This window comes from Phyllostomus discolor, chromosome 2, assembly GCF_004126475.2.
Source record: "Phyllostomus discolor isolate MPI-MPIP mPhyDis1 chromosome 2, mPhyDis1.pri.v3, whole genome shotgun sequence".
NCBI classification, from domain to species: Eukaryota; Metazoa; Chordata; class Mammalia; order Chiroptera; family Phyllostomidae; genus Phyllostomus; species Phyllostomus discolor.
The window spans coordinates 123,998,179-124,015,374 of record NC_040904.2 but is presented as its reverse complement, the minus strand read 5'-3'; the positions used below and the strand labels follow the sequence as shown (position 1 = coordinate 124,015,374).

General features: G+C 38.5%; 1 protein-coding gene across 18 annotated transcripts in view; it reads left to right on the top strand.

Moving 5' to 3' along the window:
* Positions 1-17,196, top strand: part of WNK1 (WNK lysine deficient protein kinase 1) — a 147,110-nt gene that overhangs the window by 109,637 nt on the left and 20,277 nt on the right. For 6 of the 18 annotated variants that reach the window (XM_036018494.1, XM_036018495.1, XM_036018493.1 and 3 more), the window contains 11 exons: positions 4,056-4,205; positions 5,404-5,862; positions 6,603-6,881; positions 7,588-7,685; positions 7,792-7,954; positions 12,086-12,202; positions 12,528-12,701; positions 12,900-12,957; positions 13,093-13,215; positions 13,710-15,130; positions 16,293-16,376. In XM_036018494.1, the coding sequence (XP_035874387.1) occupies positions 4,056-4,205; positions 5,404-5,862; positions 6,603-6,881; positions 7,588-7,685; positions 7,792-7,954; positions 12,086-12,202; positions 12,528-12,701; positions 12,900-12,957; positions 13,093-13,215; positions 13,710-15,130; positions 16,293-16,376 (3,126 nt within the window). Of the gene's footprint in view, positions 1-4,055; positions 4,206-5,403; positions 5,863-6,602; positions 6,882-7,038; positions 7,093-7,587; positions 7,686-7,791; positions 7,955-12,085; positions 12,203-12,527; positions 12,702-12,899; positions 12,958-13,092; positions 13,216-13,709; positions 15,131-16,292; positions 16,377-17,196 lie in introns of all 18 variants that reach the window. The other 12 variants (XM_036018496.1, XM_036018492.1, XM_036018497.1 and 9 more) reach the window with 5 other exon arrangements.

Genomic DNA, 17,196 nt, shown 5'->3' with positions numbered 1-17,196 from the left:
GAATTAGGTTAGTTGACTCTTCTGGGAAAAAAAATATAACTAAATGGCTATCGAACAGTACAAACAAAATTAATTTTGTTTGTGATTTTTTAGATAACTTTTATTTTTTGTGACCTATTTTATTTATTTTTATTTTTTAAAAGATTTTATTTATTCATTTTTAAAGAGAGGGGAAGAGAAGGAGAGAAACATCAATGTGTTTCACACCGTCTCGTGCACACCGTCCTGGGGACCTGGCCCACAACCCAGGCATGTGCCCTGACTGGGAATTGAACCGGCAATCCTTTGGTTCCCAGTCCACACTCAATCCACTGAACTATACTAGCCAGGGCTATGACCTGTTTTAAATAGACCATGATATTTAAATAGAGTCACTAAATTGAGCCAAGTATATGTGGTCTAGACCACATTTCTAGGGTCATATAGCCTTGTAAGTGGATAGAACTAAAAATTACAAGGCAGAATTCAAGATTTCCAGAATAGTGTTCTTTCTTCTCTATTAAAGTTCTATAGGGACTTAAGATTCTGCAAGTACCCAAAAAGCTACATTTATTTATTTTAGCTACGGGGCTTCCAAAAATAAAAACAAAAGATTGTAAACCTCATGTACTATATGGATAGAGCCTATTTTTAGATGTAATTTTTGTTTTACAATGGTCAGGTCTCAACCCCTTAGGAAACTATGTCTAGTTTTATTAGAGTGAGTCAAGAAATCTACTTTAGCTGAAATTTACTTTGTTTCATGGGTTTTTGAAATACAATGAATTACAGGATTGCTTTTTTCATATTTTTTATTGAGTCCCTTCTAGTGGTATGCTGTATCTCAATGAGGTACCAAAAAGAGTTTCTTCTTCCTGCTAGAAAACTTTGTTTCCACAGAAAGCTCATGAGCTACACTACTTAATCATTTCTTCAATTGAGTTCATGAATATTTTTTTAACCTAGTACACATGTTCAACAGAGTACATAGTCAGAGTAGGCTGGTTTGAACTAGTTTCATGAGCAAAGCTGGTGCCAAGGTAGTGTGCTAAACTGTACCTCGTTGGCTGATATATTCATTATCAGCCAGTGTGATTGTACACCAGAAACAATCACCATATACTGCTGGCCTATTCAAAGGAGCCACTTCTCCCTAAATGTTCTAAGGTACAGTTGGCATGCATGGCTCTCAGTTATTTTAAGCAAAGAGTGAGGGTTTATGTATATAAAACTATTCATCTTTGACTGTTCTCACACACACACATGCACACGCATCCCCACTCAGCTAATTAAGGAGTTTTTTTCCTAATTGAGTTCATGCTCTGAAGAGCCAAAGGCTTGGCCCTGAGGCCCAAGATGGACCAGATATATTAACCCCTACAAAACAAGTAAGGATAATGGCCAACATCATACACAATGTACAAAACACTAATCTGTATTTTTATTTAATCCTTATTGAATCCTGTAAGTGTAGGTACTATTGTTGTACAGATGGGAAAGCTGAGATGAAATTTGAAGAAGCTGATTTACCCAAGCTTATATAGCTTATAAGAGGTAGACACAGAATTTAATCCCAGTAGTCCAAATCCACAACTCACCATTTAACTGCTACCCACTTATGGCATTACCTCACTTCCTAGCAGGAAGGGGGATATCAGGAATGCTTTGTGAAAAAGATATCATTTGAACTAGACTCTGATTATGAGTTAGTCTCAGATATAAAAATAGAGATTATTCTCAGCCAAAAGAAAAGGAATGAGCCAATTGTGTCCAAATCTGGATGTAAGCATTGTTCCGCATTCATGGGGTTTGGGGTTGTGGGGGAGACAGAGAGAGAGAGAATCATATGCCCAAATAAAAGTTGGGATTTGTTCTCAGATTTATCCTTTTCTCTTAGCAAAGAAGGGAATCACCATACATTAAAGCTTTGATCGTGCTTTCATATCACAGGACTCTCAGTGTTCTTTATTTTGAACAATAACCAAAACTATTGATAAAACCATTGAGAACAAATGTAAAGAAGGACCTTAAAAATAATGTATGTGGTTGGAAATGTTTACAGACAGCATCTAACAGAATTGGTTTTGAAATAAAAGTCAGGAAACTAAACATAGATTTGGTTCTTAGGAGAATGGCTATTCCAGGTCAGACCTTCACTATTCGAGGTTTATATGTCATTGTAAACAGCTTATTTACTTTAAGGAGTTAATACAAAGATAACATGCATGTGAGTCTATATGACAAATGCAAAAAAAACACCTCAACTTTCCCTGAAAATTTTACTTCAAGACACAGAGAAAGTGTTATGTAAGGCTCCAGAACACTGTAGTATATTGCTCCACTAATATATTTACATGTGAAGAGTTTTAATGATGGAGGGGGAAGTGGTATTTCTAAATTACTGTACTTATATAATATGCAGTCTTACTTATATATGTAAATTAATGCCTTAGATAATTTTAGGTATTTTCATGTAAATTTCTTAAAGCTTAAGTATAGTCAAGTTGACCAAAAAGGTTTTCCAGTTTTTCATTGTTCTTTTCAGTGGGAAACTGGGGAAGTTTTCTTACATTCAGAGTTTTGTTGTAGTTGTTACACATATGCTATATCTTACTTGCTGAAAATAAATTTTAAATAATTCAGCAGCCATTGGTTCCCTATTTTTTTTTTTTTTTTTTGAGTTAAAATAAAAATACAGTTGTCCTGGCTGGCGTGGCTAAGTGGATTGAGTGCCAGCCTGCAAAATGAAAGATATCTGGTTTGATTCCCTGTCAGGGCACATGCCTGGGTTGCAAGCCAGGTCCCCCAGTTGGGGGCTTGAGAGAGGCAACCAATTGATATATCTCTCACACATCAATGTTTCTCTCCCTCTCTTTCTCCCTCCTTCCCATCTCTCTAAAAGAAAATAAAATCTTTTTTAAGAAATAAGACTACATTATCAGAAATAAGAATAAAATGAACATGATCACTGGTGATTTTATTTTGCTAAAAAAATAACCAAAATATTCATCATTAGGACATTGATGCCATTGATAAGTGAAGTGAAAATGTGTTAGAGAACAGTATTTATATAATGGGCATGTTTTTGTTTTAACAAACAAAGTACCTAAAATGTGCTTGTGTGTAAATGACCATTTATACATACAAAATAATTTTGTAAAGGTGTGGCACTGAACTACTAATAGTGGTTGCCACTGAAAAATGAGGTTGGGGTATTTTTACTTTAGCTTTATAATCTGATGTATTGGTTAAAATATTTATTACAAACAAGTATTTTTGTATTAAAATTTTTGTTAGTTATAAGTTTTAGAAAGTCTTGAGACGCAGCTATGAAGGTCAGATTTTTGTTATGCAACAGGGAGCCATCACTTTATTAAAAATTTTGGGATTTGGCTACAGTTATTTATCTGCATTAAGTTTAGGTGTGTTACACCAGAGTGCCCAGCACATGGTTTGATTCCTAAGTGTTGTTCTCTTTGTCCTGCTCTGGTGTGAATGACAGTGTCCTTATTTTCAAAGAAGGGCATGTCATTTTGACATTAAAATGAATGCTCTCTAAGGTATTACATCTAGTAAATGACAAAGCAGAAATTCCAAATACAATGCTTTTTCTCACTTATTTTGGAGCTATAATCAGAGCTATTTTTCAAGCAAATTGATTATAGTTTGTAAAATAGATTAATGGAAAAAGATTGAAGGAGGGCATTGGATTAATTTCAGTGGAGAACCAAAGTAAGAGTTGATACCAAGAAAGAGGAAAAATGGGTGGGAGGAGGGAGGACCTATTTGGATATGATATTTGAAGAACTTTATAAATGACCTGCTCTTGGGGCAAGAGGGAATGCAGTGGTGACTCACGTTGTGAAACATTGGTTCTTGGTGGTACCATCGTAAGTAAAGAACACCAGAGGAAAAGAGAAATATAAAGGGGAATTGATGAATTTGAGTTTGTGTATGTCTTGATTACTAAAATTACTATTATTTACAGACACTAAAGGACTCAGGCAAACATACTTTGTCAAAAACATGCTATTAATGACTTGAAATAAAACTGAACAATTATATTTTCTTCTCAGCAGCAGGGAATACAGCAGACAGCCCCTCCTCAGCAGACAGTGCAGTATTCACTTCCACAGACATCAGCCTCTAGTGAGGCTACTACTGTACAGCCAGTGAGTCAACCTCAAGCCCCACAGGTCTTGCCTCAAGTATCAGCTGGAAAACAGGTAAATACTTAATTTCTAAAAGTATGTTAAAAGGGAACTCCACATAATCTGTCCCTTCTTATGGATAGGCTTCTACCTTCTCTAATGGTGAAATATTGAAGTTGTTTATTTTTTTCTGCAAAAAAATGAAGTGGAAAATTGCTCCTTTTGTGCATATGCATCGCTTAATGTAAATGGATACATGCTGAGAGCAGTGGCAATCTAAAAAAGTATGCAGTCTAAAAACCTAGCTTTTAGGTTTATTAGTCTAAAATCAGTTTGACAAGAATTAGAACTTTGATGAATCCTGTAACTGTGCTTTGGTAACTGAACCTATGACATTGAGAATTATGCCACCTATATCTAGTATCCAGGTCTGTAGCTGTGCTATATTTTCATGCAGATTTATGCATTGTTTTATCCCTCATTGCCTCTGCTGACAGTAAGTCATAAAAATTCCTTATATGGAATGGTGTTTTTTCTAAGATGTCTTCCAATCACTTGAAAAATGCCCTATTAGATAAAGATATGCTCTTTTGAGTGCCCTTTTTTCAGCTTTAACACTGGGGCTTGTGCTTCTATTTTGGCACACTGTGTTGTTTCTGTCATACTGTTATTGCTGAGATACTATCAATTGTAAAATGCACCATTATATTATGTATCACTGAGTACTGACACACCATTAATTGTATCAGGTTCACAAATGTTAAAATGACAAGGTGGTGGAGAGGGATGATTGCATCCTAGAATCAATGAAATATGGTAATTATACCTACTTTTATAGGCCTGTGTTACAGGCAATGTGGATAAAATCTAATTCCATTGGGGAAAAAAGAAATAAATTTATTTGAATTTTGGTAACTATTATAGTAGTAGTCATAGATTTAGTGACAGCAGACATGCCAATGAATTATGGTCTGGGAAATATATTTCAACAAAACCTATTAAAAAATCTCGCCTGTGAAAGGGTCCACTTTTTGTTGTTGAACAATGAAGCATTAGCAAACTTTTCTACAAAGATTTGGAACAGTCTGTCAGCCTCTTCATATCCTTCTCTCCTTTCTCTATTTTTATGTGGCATATTAACTTACACTAATGTATTCGGGGTTTCATATTTTAAATTTTCATCCTTTTTGGCTAATACGTAAATCTTGCTTTGGTTGCCTTGCTTTTTCTTTTTTTTAAAATCTGTCTGTTTTGTTGTTCTTTACCTTCTCAGCTTCCAGTTTCCCAGCCAGTACCAACTATCCAAGGTGAACCTCAGATCCCAGTTGCAACACAGCCCTCAGTTGTTCCAGTCCATTCTGGTGCTCATTTTCTCCCTATGGGACAGCCACTCCCTACTTCCTTACTCCCTCAGTACCCTGTCTCTCAAATTCCTATATCGGCTCCTCATGTGTCTGCGACTCAGACAGGCTTCTCACCCCTTCCCATCACAATTGCAGCTGGCATTAATCAGCCTCTGCTCACCTTGGCTTCATCGGCTACAGCAGCTGCGATCCCAGGGGGATCAACTGTGGCTTCTAGTCAGCTTCCAACCCTTCTGCAGCCTGTGACTCAGCTGCCAAGTCAGGTTCACCCACAGCTCCTGCAGCCAGCAGTTCAGTCCATGGGAATACCAGCTAACCTTGGACAAGCTGCTGAGGTTCCACTTCCCTCTGGAGATGTTCTGTACCAGGTATTGTGTTGGCTAGCAAAAAAGAGGGCACCAGAGGGTTTGGTTCTAGTAGTAGACCATCAAGGTTGTGAAAATCTAGTAATTGAATATCAGAATAACTAGCAATAATAATAATTATTGATCTCACCTAGAGAAGTTAAAATAGTAAAATTCTGAGAAAGGACAGGGTGATGATGTATAATGATTCGTTTCTATTTTTCCATGACACTTCTTGGAAGATAAATATTTCTCTTAAAACTCAGTATAAGCTAATTGAATGCTAAATATGGCTACTAAAAGAGTATATCAGGCTGCTTTTCTAATAAAAAGAATAAATGGAGTAGCCAACATGGTATCAATAAAAAGCCTCAGGGTTTCAATTTAGAAGACGAGCAAGTCATGATATATGACTGGAATGACTAACACCTTGAAGAGTTTTTGCATCCTCCAGCTTAAGATTGGCTAGAAAGCAGATATTTTTCTAAAAGGACTTATGTCTATTCCTCCTATTTAAATAATCTCTAGGAGGAAAAACCTAGCAATTTAAAGTATACTGTAGAGTTCTATCCTCTAAATTATAATCAGTCTACCATTTCATTTCAAGAATCAAATTGAAGTCTTCTTTAAATTATTAGAAAAAGATTGGGCTACTACTGTTCTTCTTTGCTGTGTGCATTCTTTTTTTTTTTTGGCATGTCTTGCTGTTTTGCTAATTTGATGACCCAACCTGCACTAACTCACCTTCCTCATTTCTATCACAGGGCTTTCCATCTCGACTGCCACCACAATACCCAGGAGATGCAAATATTGCTCCCTCTTCCAGCGTGGCTTCTGTTTGCATCCCTTCTACAGTCTTATCCCCTCCCATGCCCACAGAAGCATTAGCTACACCAGGTTACTTTCCTACAGTGGTGCAGCCTTATATGGAATCCAATCTTTTAGTTCCTGTGGGCAGTATAGGAGGACAGGTTCAAGTGTCCCAACCAGCAGTGAGTTTAGCACAAGCCCCCACTACATCCTCCCAGCAAGCAGCTCTGGAGGTAAATGGAATTTCTGCATGTTCATATCCAAAAAAAAAATATATATATATATATATATATATAATGGGATAAAAATTATAAAGGAGAAACAGAGGTTCCCTGGTTTTGAACTTTGAAGACAATTTCAAACTAACTTCTGAATGACTTTTTCTTACAGCAGAATGAAATGCCAATGTGGGGGCCTTGTTGCCACTGGCTGTTCTGTTGGGAAGTGAGTGTGCCTTGGAGAAGATTAACCCTATTAGCACTTCACTTCTCTAGCTAGTACTTTAGCCATTATTCTTCTCCTTTCACAAATTCTTGCCATTGGCGGTCGTAAGAATATCTTATCCCGCTGTGCTCCCAGTAATCATTTTTGTCCTACTAGGAGAAAGATCTGAATCATCTTTGCACTTTGCTCTGCCTGCCCTATTGCACACTTCTGGTAAGATGCTGGCTGCATGGCAAATTGTAGTTTCTCACTACATAGCAACTGTGTTGGCTGATACCACACATGCAGTCTATATCAGAGACTAGCTTTAGAGACTTCCTTTGGAATTTTAAGACCACAGTCTCTAGATGCTGAGTATTAAGAATTACTAGTCAATTTAGTGCTTCTAGGACTTGGAGGGATGGGGAATAAGAAAATAATGAGTAGCTTTTGGAATAGTGAATAATAAATAAACTCTATTACTACCAAGATTTGAATTATTCTTTTTATTCACAGAGTACTCAGGGAGTCTCTCAGATTGCTCCTCCAGAGCCAGTTCCAGTAGCACAGCCACAACCTACCCAGCCTGCCACTGTGATCTCTTCTATAGACAGGTATGTAAAAGTAAAGTTCTCTATCCTCAATTGGTAGGTAGGATGGCATGAAACTTCAAAATACAAACCTTAAATCTCATACTGTAAACTGAACTTTTTTTTGAAGTGCACATTCAGATGTTGCTTCAGGTATGAGTGATGGCAATGAGAATGTCCCATCATCCAGTGGAAGGCATGAAGGGAGAACTACAAAACGGCATTATCGAAAATCTGTGAGAAGTCGCTCTCGTCATGAAAAGACTTCACGCCCAAAATTGAGAATTTTAAATGTAAGTATTGCTAATTTGTGGGTTTCATATAGTTAATATTATTTAAATATTTCTATTTTAGAAATGTTTTATTGATTATGCTATTATAGTTGTTCCAGCTTTCTCCCCTTTCCTCCCCTCCACCCAGTACCCCCCTACCCCCCAACAATGCCCCCACCCCTTGGTTCATGTTCATGGGTTGTGCATATAAGTTCTTTGGCTTCTCCATTTCCTATACTGTTCTTCACATCACCCTGTCTATTTTGTATCTACCAAGTACACTTCTTTCTTTTTTTTTTTTTTAATATATTTTATTGATTACGCTATTACAGTTGTCCCATTTCCCCCTTCACTCCCCTCCACCCTGTGCCCCCTCTCCCACCCACCTTCCCCCCCTTTAGTCCATGTCCATATGTCATACTTATGAGTTCTTTAGCTTCTACATTTCCCGTACTATTTTTGCCCTCCCCCTATCTATTTTCAACCTACATTCTATGCTACTTATTCTCTATACCTTTTCCCCCTCTCTCCTCCTCCCACCCCTACTGCTAGCCCCCCCTTGTTCCCTCTATTTCTGTGGTTCTGTTCCTATTCTAGTTGTTTACTTAGTTTCTTTTGGTTTTGCTTTAGGTGTGGTTGTTAATAATTGTGAGTTTGCTGTCCTTTTACTATACATGTCTCTTCTTTATCTTCTTTTCTTAGATAAGTCCCTTTAGCATTTCATAAAGTAAGGGCTTGGTGATGATGAACTCCTTTAATTTGACCTTATCTGAAAAGCACTTTATCTTCTCTTCCATTCTAAATAAGAGCTTTGCTGGATAGAGCAATCTGGGATGTAGGTCCTTGTCTTTCATGACTTGGAATATTTCTTTCCAGCCCCTTCTTGCCTGTAAGGTCTCTTTTGAGAAATCAGCTGACAGTCTGATGGGAACTCCTTTGTAGGTGACTGTCCCCTTACCTCTTGCTGCTTCTAGGATTCTCTCCTTCGTTTTTACCTTGGCTAATGTAATTATGATGTGCCTTGGTGTGTTTCTTCTTGGATCCAACTTCTTTGGGGCTCTCTGCGCTCCTTGGATTTCTTGGAAGACTGTTCCCTTTGCCAGTTTGGGGAAGTTCTCCTTTATTATTTGTTCAAATAACTTTTCCACTTGTTGGTCTTCCCCTTCTGGTACCCCTATAATTCGGATGTTGGAACGTTTAAAGGTGTCCTTGATGGTCTTAAGCTTTTCTTCGATTTTTTGAATTCTTATTTCATCATGCTCTCCTGCTTGGTTGATTCTATCTTCCTTCTGGTCCACTGTTTTGTTTTGAGACTTAGATTCCTTCCTTTCACAATTGGCTCTCCTCCGTGTGTCCTCCTGCATCCCTTTTATGGTAATCTGCATTTTTTCATGTAATTTGGATCCAAAATCCACCAGTTCCGTGAGCTTCCTGATCACCAGTGTTTTGAACTGTGCATCTGATAGATTGGCTATTTCTTGGTCACTCAAAAGGATGAGTCCTGGGGGTCTGATCTGTTCTGCTGGAAACATGTCTTACGTCTTTCCCTGTCTCTCCTATTATTTTACTTATTTATTTATTTTTTCTCCAGTCTGGTCGCTCTTGTTACGGTGGGGGGTGGAGCCTTAGGTGTTCACCGGGGCTGGGCGCCCCAGTCGCTAGCTTGTGACGTTATATGTGGGGGCAGGGGTGGGAGCGGGGACAGGAGGGATCAATGGCGACCCTTCCGTTCTCCTGGAGTCAGACACTTCCCTGGGCTTCTGGGCCGTGAGCTCTGCCCTGGTCCCCAGTCGCTGCCCCACTGATTCCCCCAGCCGCTGCTTGCTTGCGTACTCAGGGATCACCGCTGCACTGCTGCGCTCTTGCGTCCCGGATTGCTGTCGCGCCGATTTTGCGCCAAATTTCCCCCGACCTACGCGCGCCTGCGACCCGCGCCAGCCCCGCGCCTGCTCGCTCGGCTCATAGTCCCCTACCAGTCTGGATGTACGGGTCTACTTCAACTTCTAGGCTGTCCGACTTCCATTTAGATAAATCCTCTGATAGTTCTGATATTATGACTGCAAATCATTGCTGTAAATTATTGTGGTTCTGTTCTTGGTTGTGCGAGGAGATACGGTGCCTCCACCTAGCCCTCCATCTTGCCGGAAGTCCCCAAGTACACTTCTTAATCCCTACACCTTTTCCTTCTTTCCCCCCTTTCCCCTTCCCAGCTGATAACCCTCCAAATGATCTCAATATCTATATTCTGTTCGTGGTATGGTTTGTTTGCTTAGGTTTTTGTTTTTAATTATTTTATTTTATTTTATTTTATTTTATTTTATTTTATTTTATTGACTATGCTATTATGGCTGTCTCGGTTTTTTTCTCACCTTTATACCCCTCCATCCTGCACTCCCCCTCCCTCCAGCATTCCCCCCTCCCATTAGTTCATGTCCATGGGTCATACAAGTTCTTTGGCTTCTCCATTTCCTATACTATTCTTAATCACCCCCTGTCTACTTTGTACCTACCATTTATGCTTCTTTCTCTCTGTACCTTTTCTCTCATTCTTTCCCCACCCCCTCCATCTAATCTCCATTTCTGTGATTCCATTCCTGTTCTAGTTGTTTGCTTAGTTTGTGTGTCTTTATTTTTGTTTTTTAGGTTCAGTTGTTGATAGTTGTGAGTTTGTTGTCATTTTACTGTTCAAGGTTTTGATCTACCTTTTCTTAAATAAGTCCTTTAACATTTCATGTAGTATTGACGTCATGATGATGAACTCCTTTAGCTTTACCTAGTCTGGGAAGCATTCTGTTTGTCCTATTCTAAAGGATAACTTTGCTGGGTAGAGTAATCTAGGTTCTAGGTCCTTGCTTTTCATGACTTTGAATACTTCTTGCCAGTCCCTTCTTGCCTACAAGGTTTCTTTTGAGAAATTAGCTGATAGTCTTATGGAAGTTTCTTGGTAGGTAACTCTTTGCTTTTCTCTTGCTACTTTTAAGATTCTCTTTCTAACCTTGGCATCTTAATTATGATGTGTCTCGGTGTGCTCCTCTCTGGGTCCATCTTGTTTGGCACTCTCTGAGCTTCCTGGGTTTGTATGTCTATTTCCTTTGCCAAACTGGAGGAGTTTGCTTTCATTATTTTTTCAAATAAGTTTTCAATTTCTCGCTCTTCCTCTCCTCCTTCTGGCTTCCCTATGATTCGGATGTTGGTATCTTTGGAGATGTCCCAGAGGCTTCTTATACTGTCCTCCTTTGTTTGAATTCTTGTTTCTTCTTGCTGTCCTGGTTGAATGCTTATTTCTTCTTTCTGTTCCAAATCATTGATTTGAATGCCAGCCTCCTCCCCTTCACTGTTGGTTCCCTGTAGATTTTCTTTATTTCACTTAGTGTAACCTTCCTTTCTTCCTTTTTTTTTAAACCATACTCAATGAATTCTTTGAGCATCCTGATCACCAGTATTTTGAACTCTGCATCTGATAGATTGCTTATCTCTGTTTTGATTAGTTCGATTTCTAGTGTTTTGTTCTGTTCTCTCATTTGGGCCATGTTTCTTTGTTCCCAATTGGCAGCTTCCCTGTGTTTGTTTCTATGTATTAGGTACAGCTGCTTTTACTCCATCTTTGTAGCATGGCCTGTTGTTGATGAATGTGGCTTCTTTAAATCATTAGTTGTCAGGCTTCCAGGCACTTTGAGTTTTCGACAGTTCTGGGTGTTATTTGTTTCGAGGTTTAGTTGTAATTCTCTCTGTGGTTGCTTGAGGAGGTGAAACATGTCTACCTACGCCTCCATCTTGACCAGAACTTATTTATATATTTCTAATGCTCAGGTGTATTGATGAGACTTTAGGCTATTCTAATCACTCATACGATACTGTTAAATTCCATATTTCTATGAACCTTTCAGAGAAAGAACAGTTATAGTTTGTAAAACAAAAACTTTACATTTCTTCTAGACTCTTCAGTAGAAGATAAGTATGTGTCTTGAAGGCTAATATTTTCTTAAGGTTTTCTTGCTACCAGTTTAAGAAGCAGAGTACTAATGACAGGAACAGTGGTAACATCAGGCTTAAAGTTCAAGTGATAATCTGCTTTACTTTCTCAAATTCAGTAATCAAGGTGAATATGGTCTTCTGAGATAATGAAGTACCACTTCTTTTTTTCTGTTTTAGGTTTCAAATAAAGGAGACCGGGTAGTAGAATGTCAGTTGGAAACTCACAATCGGAAAATGGTAACATTCAAATTTGATTTAGATGGCGATAACCCTGAGGAAATAGCAACAATTATGGTATGTCTGCATTTGAAGTTCCAATTTTGCCTTAGTATTTGATCTAAATATCCAGTGCCCTAGGCAAATATGCAATATTTTGTAATCTATTTTGACAGTTACACATTTGATTCAATGTGAATATAACTGATACACTAAACCTGTGATTTGGGATATTTTTGTCTAGGACATGTCTCACTAGGTATTAAAGAACTACCTTTCATATCAAGTAAATAAAAATATCGGTGGTATGCAGATAGGGCAGAAGTCATGAAATTGGTAATTGAATGACTTAAAGCTTGAGAAATACTGTATTAATCAGACTGACATCACATTTCTTTTACAGGTGAACAATGACTTTATCCTAGCAATAGAGAGAGAGTCTTTTGTGGATCAAGTGCGGGAAATTATTGAGAAAGCTGATGAAATGCTCAGTGAGGATGTCAGTGTGGAACCAGAGGGTGACCAGGGATTGGAGAGTCTACAGGGAAAGGATGACTACAGCTTTTCAGGTTCTCAGGTAGGTTCACCATTCCCATAGTAAAGGTTTGTTTATTTAAAATATTACCGTAGTGCTAAATTTGCCATGCAAAATATCCAGTGATATCGTCACACCTCTGAGATAATCAAACATATATGTTCTCTTTGCATGTGGCACTTTGCTTTGCCTAATTAAATTTGCCTTTGAGAATGAATTGAATTCTTTTGCTTGTTGTAGAAATTGGAAGGAGAATTCAAACAACCACTTCCTGCATCTTCCATGCCACAGCAAATAGGTGAATTTCTTTTCTTTCCGTGTTTGCTCTTACCTTTGACCAAAGAAGTTGTGTGCTAATAATGAAATCTTGAAGATTCATGTCAATGGCAATATAAAAAGAATGCAATTAAGTGGTTTATTTCTCTTAAACCAGGCATTTCTACCAGTTCTTTAACTCAAGTTGTTCATTCTGCTGGAAGACGGTTTATAGTAAGTCCTGTGCCAGAAAGTCGATTACGAGAGTCTAAAGTTTTCACCAGCGAAATATCAGATACGGGTAAGGAATTGCTTTGACTGCATTGTTTATAAATTCTGAGGCATGTATGCTGTATTCGAAGCTTGGTCATTAGCAGTAGTTTATTGTCTATGATGACATAGACAATAAAGAAGAGTAGAAAAATTGGGATTCTAACCAACAGAAACATATGAAGGAAGTAGGTGATAAAGAGAGAAGATTAAAGAAAAAGAGCCGAAAAGGAGAACCGTAGCTAGATACAGTCCCCGTAATAGACACTGTGTGGATGTAGCAGTATGTGTTTGTTTCTCCATTTAGTACTATTGTACGTGCTTTGAGGTTACTTCGTGTACATGCTATCTTATATTTTGATCAAACTACTTTGCTGTTTTAGAGCTTGTCATTTCCTTGGGAAAGGTTTTAAACCTTATTGGTATGTCACATTGGTGGTAATCCAAAAATAGATCGTTAGGACAATCTTTTGAATTCACTCTTTTAAAATGGACTGATTCTGAAATTTTTATTTTCCTTTGTAGTTGCCGCCTCTACGTCTCATGCTGCTGGAATGAACTTGTCTCACTCTGCTTCATCCCTTAGTCTACAGCAGGCCTTTTCTGAACTTAAAAATGCCCAGATGACAGAAGGACCCAATACAGCACCTCCCAATTTTAGTCATACAGGACCAACATTTCCAGTAGTGCCTCCATCCATGGGTAGCATAGCTGGAGTCCCAACCATAGCAGGAACCACACCTTCAGCATCAGTTCCTATAACTAGTTGTCCTCCTAATGACATTTCCACATCAGTAGTTCAATCTGAGATTACCATGTCCACTGAAAAAGGGATTGCCACCTGTACAGGTGTAACTTCAAGTGTTCTCTCTATACCACCTGCATCTGAATCACCAGTACTTTCCAGCGTGGTTTCAAGCATCACAATATCTACTGTTATCTCAACATCGGCAGCATCCCAGTCAGTTCAGGCTCCCACATCTGGGAGCACTGTTTCTAGTGCAGGCACTTTCCCCTCCGTACCAGTTTCAACAACTTCAGCCTCTGCAGTATGCAGTGCTGCTGCCCCAGAGGCTAAGCCTTCACCTGTATTATCCCAGCAGTCAGCAGGCAGTACTTCAGGGGCAGCCTCATTAACCTCAATTTCTGCCACCACTCCATTCCCAAGCATTGCTTCACAGCCATCTCTTCAGCTCAGCAGCAGCACCTCTGCTCCTACTCTAGCTGAAACAGTGGTGGTTAGTGCACACTCACTTGATAAAACATCTCATAGCAGTACAACTGGATTGGCTTTATCCCTCTCTGCATCATCTTCCTCTTCTTCCCCTGGAGCCCTAGTATCTAGTTCTATTTCTCAATCTGGTGGGGTGCATCCTTTGGTCACCCCCTCAGCTGTAGCTCCTACTCCTGTCCTTTCCCAAGCAGCAGGACCTACTTCTACACCTCTATTACCCCCAGTACCTAGTGTCCCACCCTTGGTACAGCCTGTTGCCAATGTGCCTGCTGTACAGCAGACACTAATTCATAGTCAGCCTCAGCCGGCTTTGCTTCCCAACCAGCCTCATACACACTGTCCTGAAATAGATGCTGATACACAACAATCCAAAGCTGGCATTGATGACATAAAGACTCTAGAAGAAAAGCTGCGGTCTCTCTTTAGTGAACACAGCACATCTGGAACTCAACATGCCTCTGTTTCATTGGAGACATCACTAGTAGTAGAGACCAATGTCACACCAGGCATCCCAACCACTGCTGTTGCACCCAGCAAACTCATGACTTCAACTACAAGTACTTGCTTGCCACCAACTAGTTTGCCATTGGGAACAACTGGTTTGCCCGTTATACCAGTGGCCACACCTGGGCAAGTTTCTACCCCAGTCAGCACTACAGCAGGAGCAAAACCTGGAACTGTTCCATCAAAGCCACCTTTAACTAAGGCTCCAGTAAGATTTTGTTTTGAAATAATTTGATAAATATGATTACTTTTTTATTCTAATTGTATTCTTTCAACTCAGCTTTGCAGATTACAAATGAATTTATAAAAATGGCTGATAGTAGGCACTTGCTATTTATTAAATAAATTGATTGGAGGTGATTGTAGGATATATGTACATTGAACATGAGAGATTTTTCCTTTTGAAATATGGCGGGATTTTTGGGTTAGTTATACTGCATGATTTTCTAAGAATTTATAATAATCAGGCCAAGCATTACAAATACAATAAAATTACAAGCATTTATTCCTAAATGGTCCAAACTAAAGGGATCTGTATCCCAGAAGAGAGCCTAATGGTTCTGCTGGCAATTGTGTATAGTAACAGTAGTTCATAATCTTTGTTTCAGTGAGAATGAAGAAAATTTTCTGCTTTGCTTAGATTCCACAGATGTACAGTATGGGGTCTATAAAAAATTGGAAGTTGTTGGTGAATTTAATACATAGGATAAGAAAATCTAATCCTAGGAATAAAATAACTACAATGTGTTTTCGAATTCTGTCATAGTGGATTTCTCTCATTCTGCCGTCTTTCAGTCTCCAATCTTCTTCAGTAAGAAGGCTGTACTTTTTTCTGCGGTGGTTATGCATTGCCATTGATGGGAGATTCTTTTCACAGTAGAGTAATGTAGAGGCTTCACTCAGGCAAAAAAAAAAAAAAAGAAAGAAAGAAAAAAATTGCTTGACAATACTGGACTTCTGAAGTTTTTGTTACCATACCGGCACCTTGGTTATTTCTGAACTGTTTTTGTTTTCTCAGAAAAATCTTGTTTTTGGAAAAGCCTAATTGAACCAAGTCATTGGTTCACAAATGTCTGGACTGTGCTTCTCATGTCTACACAGCCTTTGTTCCCTCCATTTTCCCTGGAAAATAACCTCTTACTAAATTTTACTATTCATTTTATTGATATGTCATAGTAACCCCTATAATAGCATCATGGTTATAAGGTCCTCTATTTATAGATACCAGAGCATAACCCAGGTGACAAGTATGCCTTAACTAGATATATTTATTCTTATGCTTCTGCATTTGAATGAGTTGATCTATTCTCCAGTATTCAGTCTTTACTCTTAGAGTCTCATGGACTTGAATTTCCCTTTGTTGTCTATAGGTGCTGCCATTGGGTACTGAACTTCCAGCTGGTATTCCATCCAGTGAGCAGCAGCCACCTTTTCCAGGACCACCACTAACTCAGGTACCCCAAGACTTGGCAGATTTCTTTTTGTAACCCTATTCTTTTCTTTCACAAAGCTTACTTAAATTCTCCACAATGGGATCTTGGCTTCTGGCTTCTATTTGGTTTTGACTTTGTAACAGCTTTTCTTTTAACAGTGAAGCTAACTGACCCAAGCCCTATTTAAAGTGAGAAGCTTTGCATTATTTTTGTTTATAATGTTGCTTCAAGTAATCTAGAAAACATTTAATATTTTTTGTATCTTACAAAGGAAGAAAATAGCCAAGTTGACATTTTGCCAGACAAATGTAACTTCTCTCATTCATACTTTTGTAGAATAGTGAGATTGCATCTTAAATATGAACTAAGTCACTCTAGACCATCATGGAAGTAAAGAATTACATGTAAACAAAAGTAACTTTGAAAGTTCCCTAGGAAAGGATACCATACTAATTGATAACACCCTCCTTCTATGAGTTCAGTGCAACCAGTTTTTTCTTGAGTTTGACATTTCTTGCAATGACCACCTGATTAAGTAATTGGCTTAGATATAGGTAGGTATAAGGGTGATGTTTCATGAAAGATAGGGGATGGGGGACAAAAAATGGAACTTAGTGAAAATTGTCTATTCTTACATGTTTCAACTTCAGTCACCTTCAAAGTACTCTCCATTTGAAGCAATACATCTATTGAGATGTTTTTTTCTACTGCTCAAAACAGTTTTTTAACTCAATTTTGACGCCTTTTAGTGTTTCTGCCATTTTTTGTTTCACTTCTTTCACATCAGCAAAATGTTTCCCTTTGAGGACTTTTCATCCAGGGAAACGAAAAATTGTCACTT